Here is a 24,680-nt window from a genome sequence, read left to right on the forward strand (position 1 = left end):
AGGAAAGATCTCCCAACTTTCCTCACACACCTTTTGCCCTCCTGACAAACGACACCTTTTTACCACACAACTGAGATGGACACATTACAGAGCAAGGCTCATATGTAGTAAGATGGACCCTGGGAAGTGGGGTGTGTATGCAGGACAAGTTGTCCACAGAGAGGGGAGTCTGGGGGAGGAAAGCCCAGGGCACAGTGTGTAATGAATCTTTCCTAAACCTGATGCTGAGGGCAAAAAGCTATGGCTCCCAATTAGTGCACTGCTAAAGGCTTTTCCATGCACAAAGACTGACAAGGACTTGGTGAGACTATTTCTGTTTCCAGGTGGGACCTGGGGTGGCTACACACTGCAGTGTGCCTCAGTGAGTTACCGCGAGAGCACCACATTGTGGAGAAATGTGATCAGGGGGCAGTGTCCAGCACCCTCTTCACAAAGTCAGTCATCTGCACTGCTGACTGTCCCACCTTGTCCGTTTCAGGGTCATTCCACTTTCGACCGGTACTACTGCCTAAAGCTTGCCCAAGATTAGCTTTTCGGGGCAGAAAGTGCAGCCAGCTCCCCTGGTATCAATTACTGGCTGGTTCCAGGCTCGTCCCTACACAACGGGGGCTGCTCCTGTGCTGGGGAGGCACAGCGCCACAGCTTGAGGCCAGCCTGCTGTCTGTCCCTGGGCCTAGCACTGCTTAGAGTTTAAACTGCTTGTAAATAAACTGAACTCAGAGAAAGGGCACTACCAGGGCAAGTTGCTGGCATTTGGTATACAGTGACCAGGGATCTGGGCAAGACAAGTCCAAAGGGTTACAGATCCCAGGGAAGGGTTAGGGACTGGGTTAGATCAAGTATAGGGCCTTGTAGGCGGCACTGGGGGAACCTCTATGGCCTGGAGATTCTCCAGGCGATGTCATCCAGCAGTCTCTCCAGAGATCCTCAGACAAAACACATTGTTCACAGAGCTCTGCCTATCCAGCGAGAAGGCAAAGTGAATGCTTTACCAGCCGAGTCCTCTGAGGTGGCCTGGGAGGTGTGGTGATACAGAGAGGGTACAGTCACATGAACCTGGACCTCCATCTTGAGAGCAGCCTTGAATATACTGCACAGACCCTTAGGGGGCCTGATCATGTCTTCCACCACACTAAGAAGACCCGCTGTTAAATGTGGACTATTCCTAACAAAATGGCCACCTCCTGCAACCCAATGGCTCAACCTTCCTTGGTCAGGCATAGCATCTCAATTTCTAGAAGGTCAGACTCAGGCCATAGCCAAGTCTGATGAAGGGGTATTTGGAGGCAGAACTGAAGGTCAAGACTGGGGCCAGGCACCAGTAAGGGGCGGGGCCCAAGAGTTGGCATTAATCTGGGCCAGCATGTGTGCTGCACAGTATGGTGTGGGCTGGAGACCCAAGCACAGCTCATCTTGTCCAAGTAAGAGGCACCTACCTCCTTTCTTTGTCTAAGGTCTACCCTGGGTGCAGATCATGTTTTAAACCATCACACTCGAGTTGTAAATAGCGGAAGTTCTGGAAAGGGAGCAAACATGGCACCCCAGCCCACAGCAGCTGCATGATAACCAATAGGCCTGTCTCTCACAGGGAGCAGCTTCAGCGTAGTGATTTGGAATTGAACTGCACAGTAAGTGTGTAGCACTATTTGAAGACAGCAAATACCACAGCCATTGAAAATCTGGTTTGTTTCTATATTGTCGCCCACCTTTTCATCTGACAAATGTGTTATCTCTGTGAAGCTTTCCCAGAACCACATCCGCACCTTGTAAAGCCTCTAGGGTAGTCTGGGATGTAGACTTAGCATGGTTTGCTTTGTGGAGATTGGTAACAAATATTCGCTCCCCAGGAGCGGAGAGCCTAAATATCTACCTCCCTCTCCCTTTAACTCCATCTGATACCTCTGAGGGTTTCACCTGTGGAAGCTTCTTACTATGCAAATCAAGTACCAACACCACTTTACTATTTCTGCATTCATAGCAGACACCACAAATTAACGACAGACTTCTTTCTTAGACTAGGATCTTGGGCCTCTGAGCCTTGGTGGACTCAATCACTTAATGCTCAAGAGCCACCCGGCAAGGCTGGCTGAAATCTGTGTGTCATGCCAGAGTGAGCCAAGTCCCCTTGTAACAGATTGAAAGTCAGTGGTTCACACATCATAGAAAGTGTGCACCCATTGCAAAGAGGGGCACCCCAAAGAAAGGGTTATGACCCCTTTAAACATTCTAGGTCTTCCCTCCAATCTGCTGAGAAGGGTGGGGATCCAGGGACAAGACAGGAACAGAATACGGCTTTCCTCCATGGTAGGCCTTTTGGTTTGCACCTGCCTCCATCACAACAGTGACTCAGCTATACCTGGAACACTGGTGGACGAGGCCCAGGATACCTCCTTCCTTCTACCTAAGCCCTTTGCCTCAGCAATTCTGCTGCTCCTTGTACTAAAAGGACCTAAGGGAGGCTCAGTTCTCTGGAGGGGTGAGTGGTCAGGACCTTGTGCACAGGCAGATGACCTGTCAATTGCCTTCTGGCAAGAATGTGCATGATGTTTCTTTCCCTATGAATAGCTCTGATGGGCTCCTGCTGCCACCATGCCCTGAAAGTCACCTGCCAAACCTCAGATTCCAATTCCCACTGCCTGTGCCTCCCACATGCACTTCTTCTATGTGGCTGCAATTCCAAGCCTCTGTTGAAGAGATGAACTCTGGGACTTTGGCCAAAACAAAGCCTACAAATGCATGAACCTCAATCATAAAAAGGGACTTGCAGGCAAGCAGCTGGGAGGATCTTAGTGAATTCACTTTTTGAGCAAAGATTCTACCATGCCATGGAGCGCAGTGCCAAGGTTGGCTGGTTCTACTGAGTCATTGCTTTGTGGTGTTTACTTGGCCTCCTCTGTCTGCTGTGAGGTCACTAGTGGGCGTCCTGGGGTTGATCTCCCCAGGTCTAGCAGCTGTTCACATAAGGAGCTCACAAATAGCCCTTGAACCATGAAAGCCTGAATTCAAGAGCTAAGCTCTTAAAAGTTGTGAGCTGGGGGTGAGGGGTGTTGTAAGCTGATCTAAAGCCTGCTGGGAAGCTACCAACTGAACCCACCCTCTGGCCAGCCTCAGCTACACATTTTAAGTGGCTGTCTGCAGGCTCCTTTCTCCCCGGCATACACCACCTGGGCTGGGTACACTCTGTGTCACAGTAATGAGATACAGAGCACTTTCCAATGGTGCACAGGGAAGGTGGCAAAATACCTAGGATTAGTCTAAAGTTGTAAAATGTTAAGCCCTGTGTGCAGTACCACTGCTGCTGCTCACTTTTCTGTGCTTGGTTTGTAGTGTATTATTGAATCAATAAAATCACTTAGGAACCCAAAACCAAAATGTCTATGGAAATCAAGTTCCAAGAAATTCAGGGAAGGTACATAGCCAGCCTCTTTACTGGTCATGTGGGCCAAGAGGGTAAAATAAAGCTAGACCTAGTAGTTCCTGTTTACTCACAATGGCTGTCCTGGGCACTTCTTCATTCCAACTCAGGAGAGGTTTTCCACTAAGAAAACAAGAGACTGAGAGTTTAAGTTGAATCTGCCTGAGATTACAGTACAAGTGATTGGCAGAATTAGGACTTACCTCCAAGCCTATTTGGCTTCACAGGCTTTGCACTCAGCCCGAGGGTTCACTACAGCACAGAGGGAAGCCCAAACCTATACCCCTTCTTGAACAGCCATGTCACACTGACTAGTGCAGCTCAACAAACTCTCACACTGGACAGAGGCACAAGTAACAAACACTAGGGATCTCCCCGGGACAAATCTAGTCAAAGGAGAAAAGGTAAATACCAATGAGCAACACCTGCCCATTAACGACAGCAACTGTGTGTGCTGGCAACTGTGCATGTGTGGTCCCTATTCACAAGCTGGACACGGTCACTCCTTACAGTGGCCTAGGTCCACCATATGCCCGTGGCCCTGCCTGCTTGGACAGCATGGCTGCCTGTGCATGCCTGATGCCACAGGCCCTCTGGGGTCCTGTTTCAGCTGTTAGCATGTTCGCTGGAATCAGATGGACAGATATGGGAGTGTTCTTAAAGAATGGACATTACTCTAGAAAGGGGCCTGACCTGCATAAAAATAGCACTGCCATCCTGTTTAGCTGCACCAGCTACAGGTCCAGGGCACAAGAGTGAAAAATCTGTGCGCTTTCAGCTCACCCAGGTGTACACGGTGGTCCTCAAATCGAAAGAAGGTGATTCTTCAGGTTCCTCTTGCAGGTTCACTATAGGGCAGGCTATTGGGCCAAAGGCCAAAGGCAGTGCCCTGGGCCCTGAGAAGGCAACTTTCCAGAGCGCGGCAGCTGGTCAGACAGCTCCTTCCTGCTCCTTTCCTCTGTTATTTTCCTTAAAACCTGATGACTTCCAAAGTGTTTCAGGCTCAAAGTCCATTTTATAGGAAAACACTAGAATCCAGTCAACTGATCCCTTCATACACAAAAGCACCTAACAGGAAAGTCCCCAGGGTAGGGCTGGGTTCAGAGGCTGGGGTTAAACAGCACTGATGCCAGGGCCTGGCAGTGGGCCACAACATTCACCTCTCCAGCAGACAAAGCTCTGCTCCTGCTCAGCACTCCCCTGAGAAGAGCCAGCCGCAATCAGGCACCAGGCCTGGGTAGCAGCCTTGCCCTATCTAGCCCCAAACTGCATCGAGAGCCTAGCAGCTTCCATCAGAATGAGGCCCTGACAAAAATTGAGAACAACATGCTATCCAAGTCAGCTGGGGCCGTAATTGGGAAGATGCAGGGCAGGATTAAGACAGCAAATTGCAAACCCAGGGCTGACACTTGGGCAATCAACTCCGAACACTCAGAAAATATACCTTTTTAGCAATAGGATTGTCACTCCTATTGTATTGACAACATGAACATTTTAAGAATTCTGCTTTCCACCTTACTTTTGGTACCAGGAAGCTCACAGAATTCTCACCTGTTGCTATACACAGGTCTGCTGGGAATGCTCTACATTCTGGCCCTGTCATCTGAATTTATTTTTTCCTTCTAAGTATTATAGCAACTCCTGATAGCTATGTTTAGATCCCCGGAAGCCCAAAGGGTATCTTACACTGCACTGAATTGCGAGGAGAAGAATGTTGCTTATCACTGGAAGCACTAAATCTCTCATCTGTTTGAGACAATAGTGCAATGGTCAGGTCCAAGTATGGCCCTGGGGACACCAGCTGGAGACAGCCAAGCAGTCAGGAGGGGACCATGGAGCACATGGGCCCTGAGCTAAGTCATGTACAGGGCCCACCATGTGGGGACAGTGTTCAGGAGGGTAGGGAGTCCCATGGCACTCAGGACTCTTGCTGAGAAGCTGGACCATTTGACCAATCTTGCACCATTACTGACTTTCCTTGCTGTCCCAAAGCATGGTTCACCATGACACAGCCACTAAGCACAGGTTTACAGCGAGACACCTTGGCTTGAAGGCCTAACCCTGCTGTGTGACCTAGAGCAGGGAGCTAACCTCTCTGAGCCACAGATTTTAAAAGGGGAAGTGACCAAGTCTATACGACTACCATCAGTCCCTAGAATCTCAAGGCTACATCACGTGGCCCAGATCCGGGAAAGGACTGATCTAGGGCCAGGTGCTGCCCAGCCCAGCAGCCCTGCTGTGTTTCTAGCAGTCCAGGATAACGAGGTCCTCTCCTCATCATAGCTAGGCCTGGAGATTTTCCTCTATGAACTTGGCACAGGATTCCCCACCCCCCACAGCCCTCGCAGCTCTCCTACACAGGGATCTCTTTTGGGCAGCATACTCTCTGCTCCAAGGAGAGCAGCAACTCAGAGCTGCCCTGCACCTCTGTGGGGGTGGCCTGGTGGTTTTCAACCTATTCTTCTGCAATATGATGATGTCTTTGTTAGTTGCTTTACTCCGCCCTAGCTGATCAAGACTGTGGGGCCCCTGTGGAGCAAGGTAAGGGAACAGAGTGCGAGCTTTCCCTATGTGTGAGGCAGCTGGTGGTGGCAGTCGCGCAGACACAGTAGGGTGTTTAATTTCCCGCAACCAAGTGGCCAACGTGGGCTAAGAATGGGTGTGTCACAAACATTATTTCTCTCACAAACCTACAAATCAGTCTCTCATACACCAGCAAGAAATCTGTGAAAAAGCTTGCCAATGCTTTCTCATATGCTCTTGGGTAGAAGAAATTGGTTCCAAACACCTGAAAAACTTTCCTGCTAATACACATTGGCTTTCTCTCTTAGAAAGTCCATCGTTCTTCCACAGAAAGTCTATTGCCAAAGGTAAAATTCTAACATGAGTTTGAGGCTGGGGGACAGCATGGCTTACCTTACTCAGTGCTCAGTTCCCAAAAAGCAAAGCACTGGTGCTGGGACTAGATAGCCTGGTACAAGAGGTTGGGACTAGATCATGGGGCATCTGCAGAGCTGAATGAGATGCAGATCAAAGATGTCGATAGTGGAGCTCAGCCACAAAACTTTTAGAGGAAGACACTAAGGTCATTCTTTAGAAACCTGGATTAAGCAATAGCCTCTTAGATGTGACATCAAAAGAGTTGCAATCAAAACAAATAACTAGGACCTTAAAAAAATAATAACTAGGACCTTTATGAAAACTTTTATGCTTCAAAGGCAAGACAGTACAAAGACAACCATGGAAAGGGCAAAAACATTTGCAAACTACCTTACACCAAAAGCCAGTGAGGTTAGTGACCCACAGAAGACCCTGAAGCCTCCAGCCCGATGCTGCATAGTTAACTCAGACAGCTCCCAAGTAGAAAAGGACACAAGAATCCCATCTGAAAGCAATCAGAGGGCCATGTGGTGTGGGGTATGCTGGTTTTCTTCTCCTGTACCCCAAGAACTTCGGGGAGATGGTTCTGCTCAGGGATGTAGGCCGGGCTCTGCAAGTCCTGCAGGGAAATCTCTGACCTGCACTTTGGGCAAGATTGCAGCTGCTTGTAATGATTTTTGGGAGACAATAATCCCCACAGTTCAGTAGGGTAAGGGAGAAGCATTACAATATAAATGTTATTTAGCAACCACGGCCACCGCTATGAGTTATTTCCTGCAGGGCAGACGGTGAAGCCTGAATGTGGGTCCTATACAGTGGCACAGTGGGTTCATGCCAGTCACCTTTAGTTGGTCTGTTTGGTGTCAGGGAACGCTGGCAGAGGTGGCCAGTTCCCTGGCAGCAATCTTGACTATTTCTGTGAAAACACAGGTCAATTCCTTTTAAAAGCCAGCCAAAAAAAAAAAAAAAAAAAAAAAAAAAAAAAAAAAAAAAAGCAGCACAGCAGAACTGATCCCATTACCCACCTGCTGTACCCTGTACATGTGAAGCAAAAAACGAAGATCTCTTCACCTTTGAAGGCCTCCCACAGGGGCACATGACTTCTCTTGCAGTCACAGACACACATCACTACAAAGGGGTCTATGCCATCAGCGTGGCATGAAATAGGTGAGCTGAATTTAAAGAGCCCCAGACACCCATGTTTACAAAAGTTTCATTAAGTGCCTTTTTTTCTTTTTAAAGGTACTGGGTCCTAGCTCTCTTTCTGTTTTGTACCAGAAATTGAACCCAGGACCTTGCACTTGCCAGGCAGGCACTCACAACTAATAATTGCTCCTGGGCCCGAATCCTAGCTCTTTTGTATTCCTCCCCACCTCTTGAGACAGGATCTGACCCAGGCCATGCTTCAACTTGTGATCCTTCTACCCTGGCCTCCTAGAGTGCTGGCCTTTAGGGTTTAACAAGATTCAGGCCTAGCAGAGCAGTCGTTCTTTTTAAGGACAGTAGCAGGGTCTGCTCCAGGGAGCCTGGCCGCTGTCTGGGGTGGGCTACCCTGTGTTCCCCGAGAGTGTACATCCACAACCACGGGTCAGAGGAGGTCACTGTAAGGGGCCCAGCCTTATTCTGGGGCCAAATGTCTAAGAGATAACAAATGTCAGTGATAAAAACCAATTTGCAAAGCAGGCCCAGCCCTGGCCAAGGCCAAGCAGGTCTAATGACCTCACCCTTCAGTTACTCCTTCTTCCTCTGACCTCTACTTCTGCAAGCCTGTGAGACAAGTTTAGCCTCTTCCTCCTTTGACAGCCATGGAAAGGAAAGCGCGGACAACACCTTTGCCCCATGCCTGTCACTATCCTGGTGCTTGCCACATAATGAAATAGTCATCATTTCTAGGATCCCTTGAATTTGAGGATCTTGACCGTCCTGAACAGAGCCTTGAGTGTTTGCCCTAGCACATATCTTGATGTGTAAAGGGTGCCTCAAAGAAAACAAAGGCCATTGGAACAATGAATACAGGTGGAATGGGTAAGGTTGGGGGATTTTAGATCTAATAGAAGCAACCCCTCTTCTCATTTAGTCCCCTAGTAGGACTAAAGTTTTCCATGGGGGGAGAATTTCTTCTGTGAGACCAGGTGTTCACATCCACGGTGCTGGAATCCAGTGCCTTGATTTTATTGCCTAACAAACATGCAAGTGACCAACCATGAAATTACTGTCACTACCATAGTGCCATAGTCCCTACATAAAAAGCCAAAGGACTCCTCCATCCTGAAGAAACATGGGCAGCAACCCTGGCAACTAGATGGGGACTCAGGGGTGCTCCATTAATCCAACTGCAGAAAAATGGTGAGGGAGAGTAACCGGAGATTGCAGCTGCCACCACAAGCCTCAACCAGCGCAACAGTGAGAAGACCCCGGAGGAGCTGCAGGAGGAGGAGGAGGAATTTAACACAGGTCCGCTCTCTGTGCTGAGCCAGTCAGTCAAAAGCACTCGGGTGTACTCAGCAACTGCTGCAACAAAAACTCCATCCAGATGAAGGCTTTTGACAGGAACCGCAGATGGTGCTGGAGAAGGTGAAGGAGATGTGGACTGAGGTACCCAAGAGCAGCAAGGGCTAGAAGTATTCCAAGCCAGACTGCTGCATCTCCAAGATGTTCCCATGCGGGAACGCAGTCATCCTGGTGCTTTAGAACTCGTTAGTCATTGGCTGTAGGCGCCTCTTTCCTGCTCTCAGGACCTGTTCCCTGCTTGTGATGTCCTTTATGGCTGTAGTGATAATAAAGTGCTACATTTAAAAAAAAAAAAAAGGTGGGAGGGTAGGGTTGGAAGAAAATGTAAACATCCTGCAAGACAGTGGGTGGGAACTGCCATTTCTCACATGGCATCTGTCGCTCAGCTAAGCCTGCTGCAGGTCCAGTGCTGTATTTTGCGAAAACAAAAATATGACCCTGGTTGCAGCACTGGCATTTACATGACGCTCCCTTTGGTAACTGGCACACAGAGAAATTAGGCAGCAGCAAATGCTCAGCCACAGGTGACAACATGTGGTGGTTATTGTCAAAAAGCCTCGTGGCTCATGCCATGGGTGGTCAGGGCAGTGAGGGTGCGAGAATAGACCCAGCAGGTGCTGGGTCTCACTAGAAGCCAAACAATCCTGCACATCTGCCAGCCTTGCCATCACTGATGCTCTCAACTGCCCAGTGAATGGGCTGGAAGGCAGTTGCAAATAGAAGTCTACTGCTTATATGAATAAAAACGACCAAGATGAAGCAAATGGTATAATATCCAAAGTGGGGAAAAAACCAGAACTAGACACAACTGAAAATCCCCCCACGTAGTTCCAATATCACTTCTACAAAAGTGTGGAAGAGAGCTGGTGTTTTTGGCATTATAGGTCCCTCCAAATTGTGTGGCAACACTGGAGTTTGTTAAAAAACTGAAGCAAAGCTAGAGTAAGATTTTGAGACTGGCACCTCCTGGCTCAGAGGGGATGGAAGCAGCTTGGCATGGCCTCAGGTCTGGCTGCTTTCCTCAAATGCAAACATGACCCTCTCTGGGGCTTAGCAACTCTCCCAGGAACAAGGTCTACAGGCACACCGTCCACATCGCCACCCCGCAACAAATCCAAATCTAGCTAGGTTTTAAAGAAAACACCACCCTACCACACAGCTGAGAACCAACCCAGGACACCACCCCTGACCCCAGCCCTGAAGGACAGTTATAATGCCACACAGAATGTGCAGTAAGGAATGAGGATGACAACTGCTGCTATGGGACAGACCGTTCGACAGGGAAATTTATTTGCTGGCAGACTTCCGACTGGAGCCTTCCTTAGCCTTGGCTCACTGCCATGCAAATAAAATAAAAATCAATATCCTTGGGTTCGCAAAAACAGTGTGTTAACAATCACACTCCAAACAACTTAAATAATATTCCTCGTCCCATACCCCAAATAACAGTGAATGCTTCTGTTAGGAGGCAGTGCAAAATAAACAGAAAGAAAAAAAAAATAAGGCAATTTTGCAGGTCTTCCTTCAGCAAAACCTTTCCCCGACTTCAATGAGGAGATAATCTTTCTGTGATTATGACCAAACCCTCCTGTTGCTTAGCAACGCATAATTAAGGAATATGTTTTCAAATCCGCTTTGCAAGCCCAGCCATTATCAGATGAAATTACTGGAGCAACAAATGTCATCGCCATGCAAATTAGTTGGTTGCAAAGAAAGAGTATTTGACTGTGGGAGAAAGCACAGTCCCTCAGAAAAATTATCTGACTGCCCTCCTCTTGCACATCCATTGCAAAAAGTCAAATAAAGCATATGGCCACACTTAAAAAAAAAAAACCCATGAGGCAAAACAAGAATCTTGAGCAACAGAAAACAGATAGACCAAGGCAAGGGAGAAATAAAGTCTGAGCTGAAGGTCAATTCTGTGACGCAGCAGAGGCCTGAGAGCTCCCTGCAGCTTTATCTCAGGGATTTGTGAAAACCTGGCTCCCAACAATCACAGTTGTTTCTGGGGTACTGTCAAAAGATAGATCTTATGCGTTATCCTTATACCTCCCCATAACACTGGTAATTCAGAAAAAAAAATTCAAGAAAAACGATCCACTTCTATAGAACTATGATGCAGGAGGTAAAGGAAGAAAATTGATACATATTTTAAATTTTTAGTGAAGACCATTTATATGTATAATACAAATTCTAATTATTCAGAGGATGTCAACCCAGAAGTTTAACCACAACATCCAAGGAAAGATGTATAATTAACCACATTTTGGCCTATGCTTTGCAGAAAACCACCTAGCGTCTATCTCCCTTTGAGAACTTGGAAATATATTCTTTCTACAAGTAAGCAGAATTCCCAGCTGCATTTTCCAAACTGAGATTACGTCTGTTTTTGAAACGGGGAGTTCCAAGGGATCCCAACATCTTGCTTTCACACACACGTGTGAGAATGACACATTTTTATCTCCAGAGTGGTTAATCCCTGCTTCTGATACTGCACACAGGCCCTGCAGAGGTATGCTTCGGCACACTGAAGTACTTCGAACCACAAATGAGCCATGCCCAATTTAAAGAAGGTGTTTAACCAAACATTCTTGCCTCTTCCAAAGCTACCCAAAGTGACCTAAGGAATCACTAACCCTCCTGTGCTGAAGATCTGTTCTGGAGGACTGGAGTCTCCCCAGAAAACAGCTGCAGCTCAGCACTATATGGAGGAATCTACAAACCAACATGGGTTACCCTGATATGCAAATCTGTTGCGCCTAAGACAACTTGTGTCCACTGGTTAGCCTGGAGGCTGGCATGGCACCATGGCTTCTAGTTTGGCAGGAGGCTGTGGCAGGTGCATGAAACATGTATGGCATGTGCATATGTGTTTGTCTGCTCCTAAACTGGCCAGTGGGGACTTAATATCTCATGCGCAACCCTTCCCAACTCTCCCCAATCACATCCTCCCTAAGGTCCCTAACAAAGGCAGGAGGTCAGGGTGTGTTACTTGGCTCTGGTGCAAGCATGGTAGACACGATGATGGGCGCCCCTGTCCGCCGAGCCACCTTCTGGTACGATGAGTGTGGTGTGTGGAGGCTCTGGCTCGCTGGTGGCAGGGTAGATGGTTCCACAGGGACTCCAGGCTTCCGCAGGAGCTTGGGGCTGCCATGGGGGCTGGGCAGTGGAGAGGCAACCACACTGCGTTCTCGCTTCAGCAGCTCCATGGGCACTGTGTACGAGGTGGAGTAGGCCGTTCTGGGGCCTGGGTTTGACAAGGCCACCCCAGCTTGCTGAGGGTAAGAAGGACCCAGCCGTGCCGTGAGGGCACAAGGGGTGGGAGAGCTATAGCCAGAGTTGGAAGGTAGGTGGGGAGCTTGAGGGCTGACCCCAGGGGCAGAGTAGGTGGCTGTCTCTAGGAGGTGCTGAGAGGGTGCACTGGAAGGGCGGCGAGCCAGGTCTCCGCCTTGCGGGGAAACCATCTGCAGAGGCCCTGCAGGCTGGGGTTGCAGGGCTGTGGCACCCAGGGAAGCCAAGTCATTGGGAAGCAGCTCACTCCGATGGCTGAAACTGCTGGACCGTGTGCGGGGCAGGGGGCCTGCCCGGTTCTGCCTCCGAAGCTGCATCTCAGTCCTGCAGCTGCTGACCAAGCGGCTCAGGACTCGGGCCTGGCCGAGGTTGGGTGCAACAGATTTGATGTCTGCATCCTCCAGAGTGGCCAGGGCAGCAGGGGAGTCAAACCCTTGCTGCAGGAGGGCTGCCAGAGTGGCCTCTGCCACACCCTCTGCCCGCAGTAGGGCCAGGAACTGTGGGAGCACACTCCTCTTGCCACCAGGTCCCTGGAACACAGGCAGGTCAGCCTCGTAATTTTCGTAAGTCATCTTAGAGTGGACATTTTCTGGGGGAGGCCCATAGCGTCGATTCAGGGAACCTGGGGCCACTCCTGTGCTGTTCTCAGAAGGAACAGCTGAGCTGGGGTCAACAACCAGACATGTAGGGGCGACTTGTCTGGCAGGGTTAGAATCAATAGGTCTCTCACCAACATTGTTGTATACCTGACTGGATGGGTAGCCAGCCGTCTCAGCTCCAAACCTGGCATCTGGCAGTTCTCTTCCATACTGCCCAGGAGACGGGGCTCTGCCCTTTGTCTGCTGCCCCGGAGGAATCATTTTATCTCCAGGATCCCGGTACAGGTGGCTGGGGTCCTGCAGGGCAGGTAGCTGGCCTTGAATGTGTTCCCATGGCGATCTGCTGCCAAGGACTCCATAGTTGGGCACTGGCTGGCCTGTTCCTGGGTCCTGATAGTAGGGAGGCTCCTTGGGTGCCCTTGTGCCTCTGGATGCGTCGCCGTAGTAATCTTGTGACAGGAGGGCGCTGCGACCAGACATCACTGCCTGCCTGCTGTTGTAGAAGGTGAAGTCGGGAGTGGAGCCCTTCCTTGCAGCCAGCGAGTTATAAAAGGCCTCCCGGTAGAGGTAGGGCTCGGGCCCCCTGGGCAAGGCGGCGTGCTGTGCAGGGTGGTTTGGCAGCTCACACCAGGTTCCCTCGGTCGAGCCATACGTCAGAGAGCTTCTCCTTCCCAGGGGTGGCAGAACCTCAACATTCTCCCAAGGGCTCTCATACCAGCCAGCAGCATCCCAGCTCTGTGAACGGCCAATATTGATATGCCTGCTGGGAACCGGCATCGGCAGAACAAACGACTGCAGGCGAGGTGGGAGAGGAAGGCTTTCTTCATAAATCTTCAATTACGAACATCAAAACCAGACCTAGCTCTATGTGAATCCTTCTGAGACGCCAGGAACAACCAACTGGGGGTTTCTGTTTCAAAGTGCAGCCTAAATTATTAATCCCCGAAACCTTAGTAGGCTAAACAGCAGCCTCACGGTAACTTTGCCTCACTCCCGCAGAGGAGGCGAGGAGGTCTGTTTTGTGCAGCTCCATCTCAGAAAGAAAGCTGTCCCTGCCAGTCCCCCTGCCTAACTGCTGTGCTCACATGGACCTCAGCTCTCTCAGCATGCGGATTAAGAGCTAAATAAAACCCCTAAAGCTTTTGTTCCATGTGACATCACGTTAGACTGATGAAGCCGGCTGCCTGCTCCATCCGGGCCTCCCAACCTGCAGCTGGGAATTATCCCGAGCTGTACCTCCAGCTCATCTGCCTCCTTTCCCTTCACCAGGGTGCTTTGAGGACAAGCATTACCTCCCTTTCCCTTCTGCCCACCCCCAGTTGGGTTGCTTAAAAGTGGAGGACAGCAAAACAAGACCAATTCCACGTCAGTCCAGTTGTAATCCTTCTTCCTGATGAAGCGTTAATCCGTTGCGGAGAGCTAAGAACAAACCAAATGTGGTGAGCAGGAAAGTCTCCTGTGTGATTCTAGAGAGCAAGGTGCACCAAGAGATGGGCCAGGACTGCATCCTGATGCTGGAACTATGGTTCCGGAGCCAATGTTAAATGGCTCAAAGCCAGAAAGATTCCTTACCTTATGATCTCCGTGCTTTCCCACCACCAGGGGTAAAACCCAAGCACATGTGTAACCCGGCATTTATCATTTTATTTAAGACAACAACAGAGGTCAAGGGAAAAAAAGACAAGACCAGGAAGCACCATACCCATAGTCATCTTCCTGAAAGGTGTGTGAAAGGGTGTGTGCATGTTTCCATGCACCCCATGTTTTTATCCCCGTGGCAGGGGAGGCAAAAAACACAAAAGGGGCTGCTCAGGGAGCCACCGAGGCTCGCTATATTTAAATGTTTTTAAATGAGGTCATGGACATAGTTGTAGCCATTAAATCTAAATACATTGTGCCTTCACCCACACTGCTCTCAATTTTAGATTCAACTAGAATCTTCACACAAAAATTGAAAAAAATTTCAGTTATAATGTGAGAAACACTGACAATTTACTATGCTGTGTAAAAGTGAGTACAGCCAGGACCAGTGGGTGCACAATAATGCCAGGCTATCCCACCCCACCTACCCTTGTCCTAAACGGTACATATTAAAACTCTGGGTCAAACTCTGCCTAAGCCACTGCAGTGCCCAGAGAAGTGCTGGTCTCCAAAAGCCAGGACTTTCATGGTCACTGATGGATCAGTGAACAACTAGCCTGAGGGGCCCAGCCCAGGAGACCCCAAAGCACATAGTTACTGCTCCCACACCTGAGACCCCTACTTAGGATGGCAATGATAACAAAGACTCAAATTATGTGAGAAAATGGCCTGGGTAGGTGGCAAGGAGACCCAAATTCTCTCCCAGTCCCCCCACATCCTAGGATGCATTGAAAAAGTAAACAAAAGTGGGTCAAAAAGAAGTCACGCTGAAAAGTGTTGGATTCCTATGTATAAAGTAGATTTTTTAGTGCCAATTTCTGTAATTTTTCTCCTGGCATAGTCACAACTATGGGAGAGGAATGGGTGAAGAAGGCCGAGGGTATGGGCTGGCCACCTGCAAACCAGTATTTGCACAGCTCTGGGGTGGGTTTACGGAGAGGATATACAAGAGCCAGGAAAGCTGGGCGTGGTGACCCACACCTCCAAATCCAACACTCAGCAGCCTGAGGCAGGAGGATCTGAAGTATGAGGCAAATTGTCTCAAAATAAAAATAAAAAGGATTGGGGAGGTAGCTCAGTGCTTTCTGGTTCAATCTCCAGTACCAGAAATTAGAACAAATTTACATAAAACAGAAATGATCAGGAAAATATGCGACTGCACCATTCCGCAGGATACAGGGCAGTGCTGCTGTGGGGGTGAGGGCAGGAGTCCTTCCCTCCACATCTGAGATTCCCAGCATGACAAGGTGAAGCCTCACCCTAAAACAAAAACATGACCAGCTAACTTTCCCCAGGTGGCAGCTCATAAATGTTTCTCTCTTCCATTCTTGGGGTTCTTAAAACACGGGGCTCTAATAGGCACCCTGGAGTACGAGGATTCAGCCTCACTGGGTTCCCACTCCTCCTCCCACTGAAAGACAGACACACAGCTGGCAGGCAAAAAGAATTGCCACAGTCACAACACACTCATCTTTAGCAAAGGCTTCAAAATGAGGGCACACTTTCAGCATTTGTGGCGTGTCCGCTATATTCCCAGTCCAGCACAAGGTGTTTTAGCTAACTGCTGGTATAACTAAACCCAAGACAGTGCTTCATGTGTGGATGTGACATCACATCACAGATGTTGCGGGATGTGGGTGTGAGGACCTTGTCACAGGACCTGGAGGTGGCAGCACTGGGAAAGAAGCTGGGCTTTGACAAAGAACTCCCAAACCAGGGGGAGCTGTGCTCTTCTCAGGGGTGACTAGGGAAACTTATTTTAACAAAGGAACAGTGATAGCTTCCATACCACTAGAAAACCTACCAACCAAAGAACAGCAACAACACTCCAAAACACCCAGCTCTTTGTACTGAATATCAGAAATTAACTCAGATGTCAGAGCCAGCCAGCAACTGGTCAGCACTTTGGTATTAGGTCACTTGCCCATGCTGTTCCTTCTCTGCCCTTCCTTGTGTTAGCATCAAGTGACCCAGCTTGTGGTGCAGACAGGTCCCTTCAGAGAGAGCTGGATCAGTTCAGAGCCCAGCAGCCTGTGCTGTGTCTTTCTGCAGCAGGTGGCTCTTGGTGACTCACTCACTCACTGCCACGAGTTGCTAAGCCCCGTATGCTCTAATCAGAGCAGGGTCAGACTTAAGACGGTTAACCTGTGAGCTCCTAAGAAACTAGCAATGTTTCTTAGCTGGCTTTTGCACTGAGTGGACTCAAAGGGGCCATCTCAGGGGCAGGGTGGCCAGCAGAAGGCAGGCTGCAGGATTGAGCTTTATTTCTGCTGCACAACCACGAGGCCCAGATTCCATTCCCACAAACTTCCAGCCTGTTCTGCTTGGAAGCCGCTCAACCTCACACAGCCTCTGCTCTGCAATCTGCCAAATATTATGACAGATGTTTTCCTCTGTTAGGCAGAAACACCTGGACGTGGACTCACAATTTTCCAAACACTCTGGCACTCTTAAAAAATTTGCAGACTTTTAGAAAGGCATGTTTTCCTGAAACACTGCATCTTGACTAACAAGACAAGATGGGACCGGTTTCTGAAATAGCAAAGTTTCATGGACTTAATTTTTGAATTCTGCAAGGAAAGACTATTTCTATAGAAAAGTATACAAAATGAAAAGAAAATGATTGTCTAAAGTTAAAATCTAGGTTCTTAAAATTAAGAAAGACAACAAAAATCTCCTGCAGACAAAATAAATCCAAGAAAAAGTTGAATCTGAAATGGCCAACTCAGGGTCCTAAGTGATGTCTTACTCCTCACTTACCCTGAGATTCCCTGTGCAACTTAAGGCCAAGATTCTGAAGTACAGACAGCTACAGAGACCCAGAGTTCCAGCAGGATCCCAACAGTTCCAGAACCCAGAGAATAGGTGGGGATGGGGACAAGGGCTCTGGCACCAGGAAGCATCCCTCTCTCTCAGTAAGCATTCCTTATTTGACAGGGACCATCAGGATGGGAAAGGACATTTCTCTTGGTTTAATCTCAAGAAACAAAATCAGTGTCAGGTGGAATCAGAACACACCTACAGGCTGTGCCACTAATATCACTTGGCCCAGCTACTTGCCCCCCACACATCTTGTTGTCCCCTGCCTGTGGAAACACAACTGAGGTCAGGTTGGCCTCAAGGCCTCTGAGAACAGCTCACACACAGAAGGCAGCCAGCCTCAACTACAGGGCTGGGTGGAACTGTCTTTCCTATGGGGGACCAGCATGGGTTGGGGGCCATACTCTGGTCCTCCTCCAACCCACGCTCATGAGAAGTGAAACTCCCGGAGGCCTCTCCATGGGGAAGGCCAAGTCTCCCAAAAGCCAGCACCTCCCCAGGGATGCAAATGTGGTACATGAGTTATACACGGACTTTTCACAGAGACAAAGCCAAAACAAGTCTATAAAAGACTTCTTAATTCAAATGAGCATTAGGTTTTTGAATGTTTTGTGTTTCCCAGTTATCTTTCAAAAAGCATCCCCATCTTCTAAAACAGTGTTCTTTTCTTCCAGCTCCTACCAAAGTAACTTGCCTGCTGATCTACCTATCTCGAAGGCAGGCAGGTAGGCTGCACAGGTGAAAGGAGCACACTGTCTGACAGGGTTTAAGGCAGTCAGCATCTGATTACACAGGCATGAAGAAAATGACAAGAACTGCAGACATCAGGAAACCAACTTGTGTGGAGCAGCCCTGGCTGCAGGATGGCATCAATGCCACTCTCTAAGGAAAATCAGAGTGACAGGTGCCTCAGCACCAAGCGACTGTTTCTGGATTAGCTATGTTTTCAGCAGTGCATCATGTCTGTCCAGTAACTCAGTATTAGCCAGGTTCAGTGAAAACCCAGTCTGCATATTGCTTTAGACCCCATTTCTCTTTCTTTTTGTGTAGTGTGGGGATTGAGTTACTCTTCTCCTCTACTTTTGGAAACAGGTTCTTGCTAAGTCACTAAGTCACACACACCAGGCGCAAGCAAACTTGTAATTCTTCAGTCTTCCAGAATTGGTAGGATTATAGGCACGTACCAGTACATTCAGCACAGATCTCATGTCTTGAATGCACTATAAAACTTCTGAAAAAAATGTTACTAAAGTTTAAGTTTGATTCCCATTTGTGGGAAGGTAAAATGACCTGTTTCAAAATCCGCCCTGAATAGGTCAGTGGCCAGAGGTGTGGACACCATCACTGGAGCAACAACACCCACCTGGAAAGGCTGCTGTTGATTCCTCGAGAGCACAGGTGCAAGAAACTGTCCCATACCAAGGGCCCTACAACCCTTCCCTTCTCACAGGCAACGTTACCTGCAAGTTAGAGTACCTGACACCCTCCATCCACACTGCCATGTCTCATCTATCACACCCCAGTTTTATGTCCTTGCTATGTACTGGGCTCAGAACATTCTAGAACTTTTCTCTCTGGTTTGTGATGTTCTTATCATCCCCACCCGCCATGACAATCCAGCTCAACCCTCTGCCATGAAGCCTACTCATTAATTAGTCCAACCTCTGTCACTTTGTCCCTTTTCAAACAGACCAGCAATCTCTTAAAATGAAAAAAGATAAAAACAATCCAGGGGGTCCGGTTGCAGATAAAGGCCATAGTTTCGTGTGAGTCTTGTTCCTCCACAACATGAAGTGTCTATGTCTCATCACATGCTTGGCTGAGCATGACACTTTTCTGGGCGCAGAGGACTCAATGGTGGCACGGACAGACAGTCCCTGCTTCTGAGGAAGCTCAATAACAGAAACAAGTATGCAGTTACTAGGAGGGACCCACCCAGGACCTACTAGAGACTACTCACTTTTGGAAGCCCTACGAAAGTACTAGAGACTGGACCTACCAGAGACTACACACTGCTAGAGACTACACACTTTTGGAAGCCCAAGCAGCTCCATCTGCAAGGTCCTATCCTTGAGGTGCACATGTGACAGCAGAGCCAGGACTGGTTGCAAAGTCCCCTCTTAGAATGCAAAAAGTCAAATGTTCACCCCACTCACTAGTGTTGAAGAACGAATGCCTTTACCCCTGGATGCCAATGGAAGGACTCTCTTGGCACAAATATTTCCTAGTGAGGATAAGGTAACAACACTGATAGGTGCTTCGGTCCTTTGGATGAGGTGCCAACATGAAGAGAGGGACAAGAAGTGTGGAAACCTACTATACCATGTGCTCATTGGCATCCAGGATGCCAACCCTTCCAACTACTTTACCATCCTGCTTAGGTGTCTTAGCCAGATGTAGAAAGGAAACACAGACCTTAGAAAGGCATTATGAGGCCCCTCAGTGGATTGAAACATCCGAGTTTTATTAGCAATCCTTACTCAGAACACTTAACAAAATAATGGTCTAGAGAAGTTAGTAAAATCTGATTGGCAAGAGGGATCATCATAAACCCTAACTCTTTGAGGCTCTGAGAAAGGAAAGAGAGGCCATAAAGTTGACAGCTGTAGTATCCTGGGTTTCTGGTTCTCCCCAAATAATGTGGAACATTCTCTGCATCTGTGTGAGGCACTATCTGTGGGGATGTGGCTAGGGCTACCTCCAACCGTATACAGCCAAGGCAACTTTCCCAGATGCTCTGTTCCTACAAGGACCAGACACTGTTCTCAAACGTGCTGGGAGCAAGACGATATGCAAAAGCAGGAGGGAAAGACGAGGCAAGTGACTTCAGGGCACTTGATAAGGGTCTGAACATGGTGATGGGAAAAGGTACTGCCAACCAGTGGGTGACAGTGTGATATACCCTGAGGGGGTTAAGAGCCAAAAGCAGCAGCCAAGATCAGAACGAAAGAAAATTATAACTCCCAGCCCCAGCTTGACTCCAGCTACACCACACCTGACTGAGTCCCAGAGCAAACCTAAGAAGCCACAGCACCTGACAGGTGGTAAGTATAAAAAACCACCCATGTGGGGCTGGGGATTTAACTCAGCAGCATAAACACCTGCCTTGCAAGTGTGTGGTGCTGAGTTCGATCCCTGGTACCAATTAAAACAAACAAACAAACCATCCATGAAGAAACTGACAAGTGCGAAGGGGAGCTTCTGCTTGGGTTTGATGTAAGATTAATGTTCGAGAATTAAACAAACACCAAACTAATTCTCAGGTGCAGAAAGACTGGGCATGTGCAATGCTAAGAACCCAATCTCTGGGTGGCAGTGGGGGAGCCCCAGCTGAGGTCACTGCTCGTATTCATCTGAAAAACACGACCAGGTAAGGCAAAATATGAAATCTTTACCCCTTGTAAATAATTTCATTTCTGTTTATGACCTTTTTCCTACCTTTACATTAGTAGAACACTGTTTTAGTGTATTCATTTATATCATGAAGTTTTTAGCCACGTCTAGTTGACTACTGGATATTTACACAGCTAAAGTAATTACAGCTAATCACTTAATTGCTGGAAGTGTGCATAACTGCCTGATCCCAACATATAATTAAAATGTACAGCAACATTATGAATCCCATTTTTTAAAATCTACTTTTTGGGACTTTTAAAAGCTATTTATTAGAAATGATCTTGTGTACCTAACAGGCTTCAAGACTGTTTCTCTACAAATGGCTGTATAAAACTAAACAAGTAGCAATTGAACAACACATTTAAAGAGAGAAGGAAAGACTAGGTAAATTAAACAGCTATCTAGAACAAAAACATCAAAATAAACAAAACAAACTGATTGTGGCCCAACTCTACGGGGGGGGGGGGGGGCGGGGGGCGGCAATTATCTTGCTCTTTGGGTTTGGACAGGCACCTAGCAGAAAAGAATGACGACAAACTGGCCTTATCCCAGCGGTACGTGTTGGCTGGCCCTGCACACCTCTGCCACTTCAGATCCCTTAGTGGCCTGGAAGCTCAGCTGGGTCTAAGATGTGCTCCTACAGCCCACGCACAGTACTGGGGAACATCTTCATACATGTGTTTCCAGGGTGGCGAGCTAGCCCCACTAAGAGCAGAAGAGGGCTGCCAAGGAAGGAAGGCTTTCTTCTATCTCATCCCTGCAGCGTGTTCTCTGTGACTTCTCTTGCCCTCCTTGGAGACAAAGTAGATATAAGACTTTATTCTTCTTTTTTCCTTTTATTCTATGCTCAGGAGAGGAGTCCAGAAGTAAGCAATGCTTATCATGACTGTTTAGGAATGAGTTACATAGTAAAGTCATAAATCAGCTGGATATTTCCTTCAGAACCATTCTTCCACATTTCTAAGACATTTCAACAAAATGAAATGTCTACCTTTTTTTGAAACTGAATTTTCAACAGCCACAGAGAAAGATGTTATTTAGAGACTGATCTGACTATAAAAAGATTGTCTAATGAAAAGCCATCAGCAAAGCCACTATAGTAAAGTACAGATCTACTAATGCAGGGCTGCAGAAAATGCATCTCTGTGTTATTTTTGAAAAGCTGAATGGTGGTAAGCTGTGGTTATGCAAACATTTGGGGGCATACTAAGCTAGCATTAGCATGATGCATTGTGGCATTAAAACTTTCGGGCTGGTACAATCCACGAAGCAATGTGTCAATAATGCCATTGAGCCAAAAAGACAGGAAAGCTAGTACCTAAATTATACATCAAAAGGAAAGCTCACAATCTGGTTCTGACCAGCCTGTGTTATCAAAGGCTCTACAATTACTCTTACACAACAGCACATGAGGATTGTTTGGTAGTAGGCATCAAGGAAAAGCAGAACATGAATTATAAGTATCAATAAATAGGAAGGTTGTTTCACAAAAATTAAAATGTGGTTTTTAAGTGAGCTTAAAAGATTATTCATTATTTCACCAGATTTGGATAGTCCCAAAGAGTTTGGCAGCATCCATTTCTCAGAGCAGAGATGTCACCCTCTAGAACAGAAAGGACAGATTCTGAGCATGGAGAGCAATGATGCTCTGTATCATCCTTCCTTGTGTAGATGCTGAAGCCTCAGAGGCAAACAGCCAGGAGTGCATGAAGAGACTGGAAAAGGAATGTTTCATTGATGAAGGGCTCGACAAGCCTTTGAAATGCAGGAAAGGATTCTGGGAATATGTGTAAGCAATGATGTTTAGGTTTTTGCCAGACTAGCTCAACTGGTGATAGGAGCAACAGGCAGTGGTGGGAGAATGGGGTAGGTGGGTGGTGATCAGAAGGACTTAGCATTTCCAGAAACATTTAGTTCTTTTAAACCCAGGGTAAGCAGAGTAACTACAGAATAGGGTATCTTCATGCTTTTAATCCCCAAAAATGAGACCAATACACCGCTGAAGAACACAGAGATAGTGTTGGGGTGGAGAACAGGACATGGGGAAGGGGAGAATAGTTGGAGAAGATCTCTGGATATCCATGCTAAAACACTCTACAAATGGCTCAGTTGACAAAACAGACCAATGAGAATCTAAAGATATTTTGTGTGTGTGTGTGTGTATGTGTGTGTGTGTGTGTGTGTGTGTGTGTGTGTGTATGCTAGGCATGCAAAGCCTTCAGGCAGAACAAATAGCAAAATTCATGGAGCTGGTAGAAGAAAAAGACCAAACAGTCCGAGTACTGGGCACAAATCTGGTAGCCAGCTGCTAGCACCTGGGAAAAGGGCATCACCGATGGGTCTAGACGTAGAGGTGCCACAGAAACTTATTAGCTTATGAGCAGGAGGAGCAAAATTTACAGATTAAGAGGAATACCTAAGTAACTCAACATGGGCTCACTGATGATGATTATCAAGAAATTTTAAAAATTTGAATGTTAATTTTTTCAATGCTACTCTTTCTGAATAGTAGCACATATAGCCAAAGATAATGACAGACTTTTGGCTATAAGAAAAAATTTCACGTCAAAAATGCACAACTACATGGAAGGTTGGTGAACAATGTGTGAGACAGACTGGAAAGCACAGACAGCATCTCTGTCTATGGCTGGTTTACCGAGCTATGGAAGTAGGGAGGAAAGCTCATGACTCTTCCCCCCATTTGACTGATGTGGTATGTTGAGAGCATATTTGGGTGGAGGGCTAGAGTCCGTCCCATACTCTCCTAATACTAACCTTACAAAGATGATCCACTAAAGCTTTTGGAAGATAGGAATCCACTTGAACTCAAAGTCAATTTTAAACTCCTCTCCCCAATCACATAAATTCAGAATGTAAAACATGCTACAAATGATTGATTTTAAATCTTTAATTATATCAATGCTAAAAGGCCAGGGAATTACTTTAGACTCTCTTTAGACATAAGAGAGAGAATGACCAAACCCAACAGCTGAGAATACGCAACAGGATGTAAAAAACCAAAATGGCTAAAACCAGACGTACGAGGGAAATGTGAGCATAGTGTTTATCAGACTGTACTACAATGAAGTTATATTCCTAACAACAGGCACGCTGTGATAGTTATGTAAAAAAAATGTCCTAAAAGGAGATACATGCGGAAGGTACTAAGAGTAAACCATACTATCTACAAAACTTTTCAGATGTCTCTGAAAAAAATCCCACGCTCATACACACAAATATGCCTTGATATAAAGAAAGCAAACATTATCCACTTAGAAGTATAGCTGTAGGAAATACTGGCATTCATTGTACTAGTCTATCAACATTTCTTAGGTTTTTAATGTTTTTGAAAAGTTTGAATGTTTACTTGAAAAAAAAACAAGGGTTGCCAAGTTCTTTACGTTACACCAGAATCCCACAGATGCAGGGGGTGTCCTTATTCCCAGTACACAGTCAAAGGGTGTGGAACAGAAGGTCTTCAACCTCCCCCACCCCATGTGGTTTGAGCCACATCGATTTAAGGACAAATAATTCCATATGGGTGGCTGCAGGGAAAGACTCTGGGGTGCACATTCCTGCCCATGATCACGAGGCCAACTACAATGAGTATAAAGGGGGGTAGAGCCCACTTCATTCCCCTCTGCAAGAAGCCCTGCAAAGCACCAGTAGCCACCCCTAGTCAAGGCTAGCCTGGTGATCTCTCAAGCCAAGGTGAACTCCAGTACTGCTGATCTGGGTGGAAGGACCCACTGAGCCCCTAGGCACAGGCTCGGGGGTTCTTGCCATCACTAATTAGGAGAGGATGGTGCTTAATCAACTTTTCAGAATATTGTCTCCAAGTTTCAATTAGATTTTAATTATGTTTATTTTTCCTTTCATGAATAAAATACATCCACACATTTTTAAAGATATTAGGGACTTGAACACATCGTAAGGGGCAATGCTGGGCTCTTCAGGAATAACTTGGGATTCATTGTTCTAAGTATCTTAATTTAAAACAGATAAAGTCCACAAACAACAGGAAGTAAAACCGCTGGTCCTAATACATCGCATTTTCATATGCAAAAATAATCTTAGGTGTATGGACGAAATGGAAGAGTTACAAACCTCCCCACTTTTCCTACTGG

The 24,680-nt window shown here is 47.2% G+C and overlaps 1 protein-coding gene across 8 annotated transcripts in view; it reads right to left on the reverse strand.

Moving 5' to 3' along the window:
• Ctbp2 (C-terminal binding protein 2) overlaps positions 1-24,680 on the reverse strand; it is a 151,702-nt gene that overhangs the window by 15,067 nt on the left and 111,955 nt on the right. The window contains exon 1 of one of the 8 annotated variants that reach the window (XM_013143420.3): positions 11,799-14,279. The exons of the other annotated variants lie outside the window; for them this stretch is intronic. Within the exon in view, the coding sequence (XP_012998874.1) occupies positions 11,799-13,473 (1,675 nt within the window). The 5' untranslated portion in view covers positions 13,474-14,279. Of the gene's footprint in view, positions 1-11,798; positions 14,280-24,680 lie in introns of those variants that run through there. 8 annotated transcript variants of the gene reach the window in all.

The sequence above is a fragment of the Cavia porcellus genome, unplaced genomic scaffold, assembly GCF_034190915.1.
Source record: "Cavia porcellus strain 051 isolate PalLab524CR breed Dunkin Hartley unplaced genomic scaffold, mCavPor4.1 scaffold_2, whole genome shotgun sequence".
Lineage (NCBI taxonomy): Eukaryota > Metazoa > Chordata > Mammalia > Rodentia > Caviidae > Cavia > Cavia porcellus.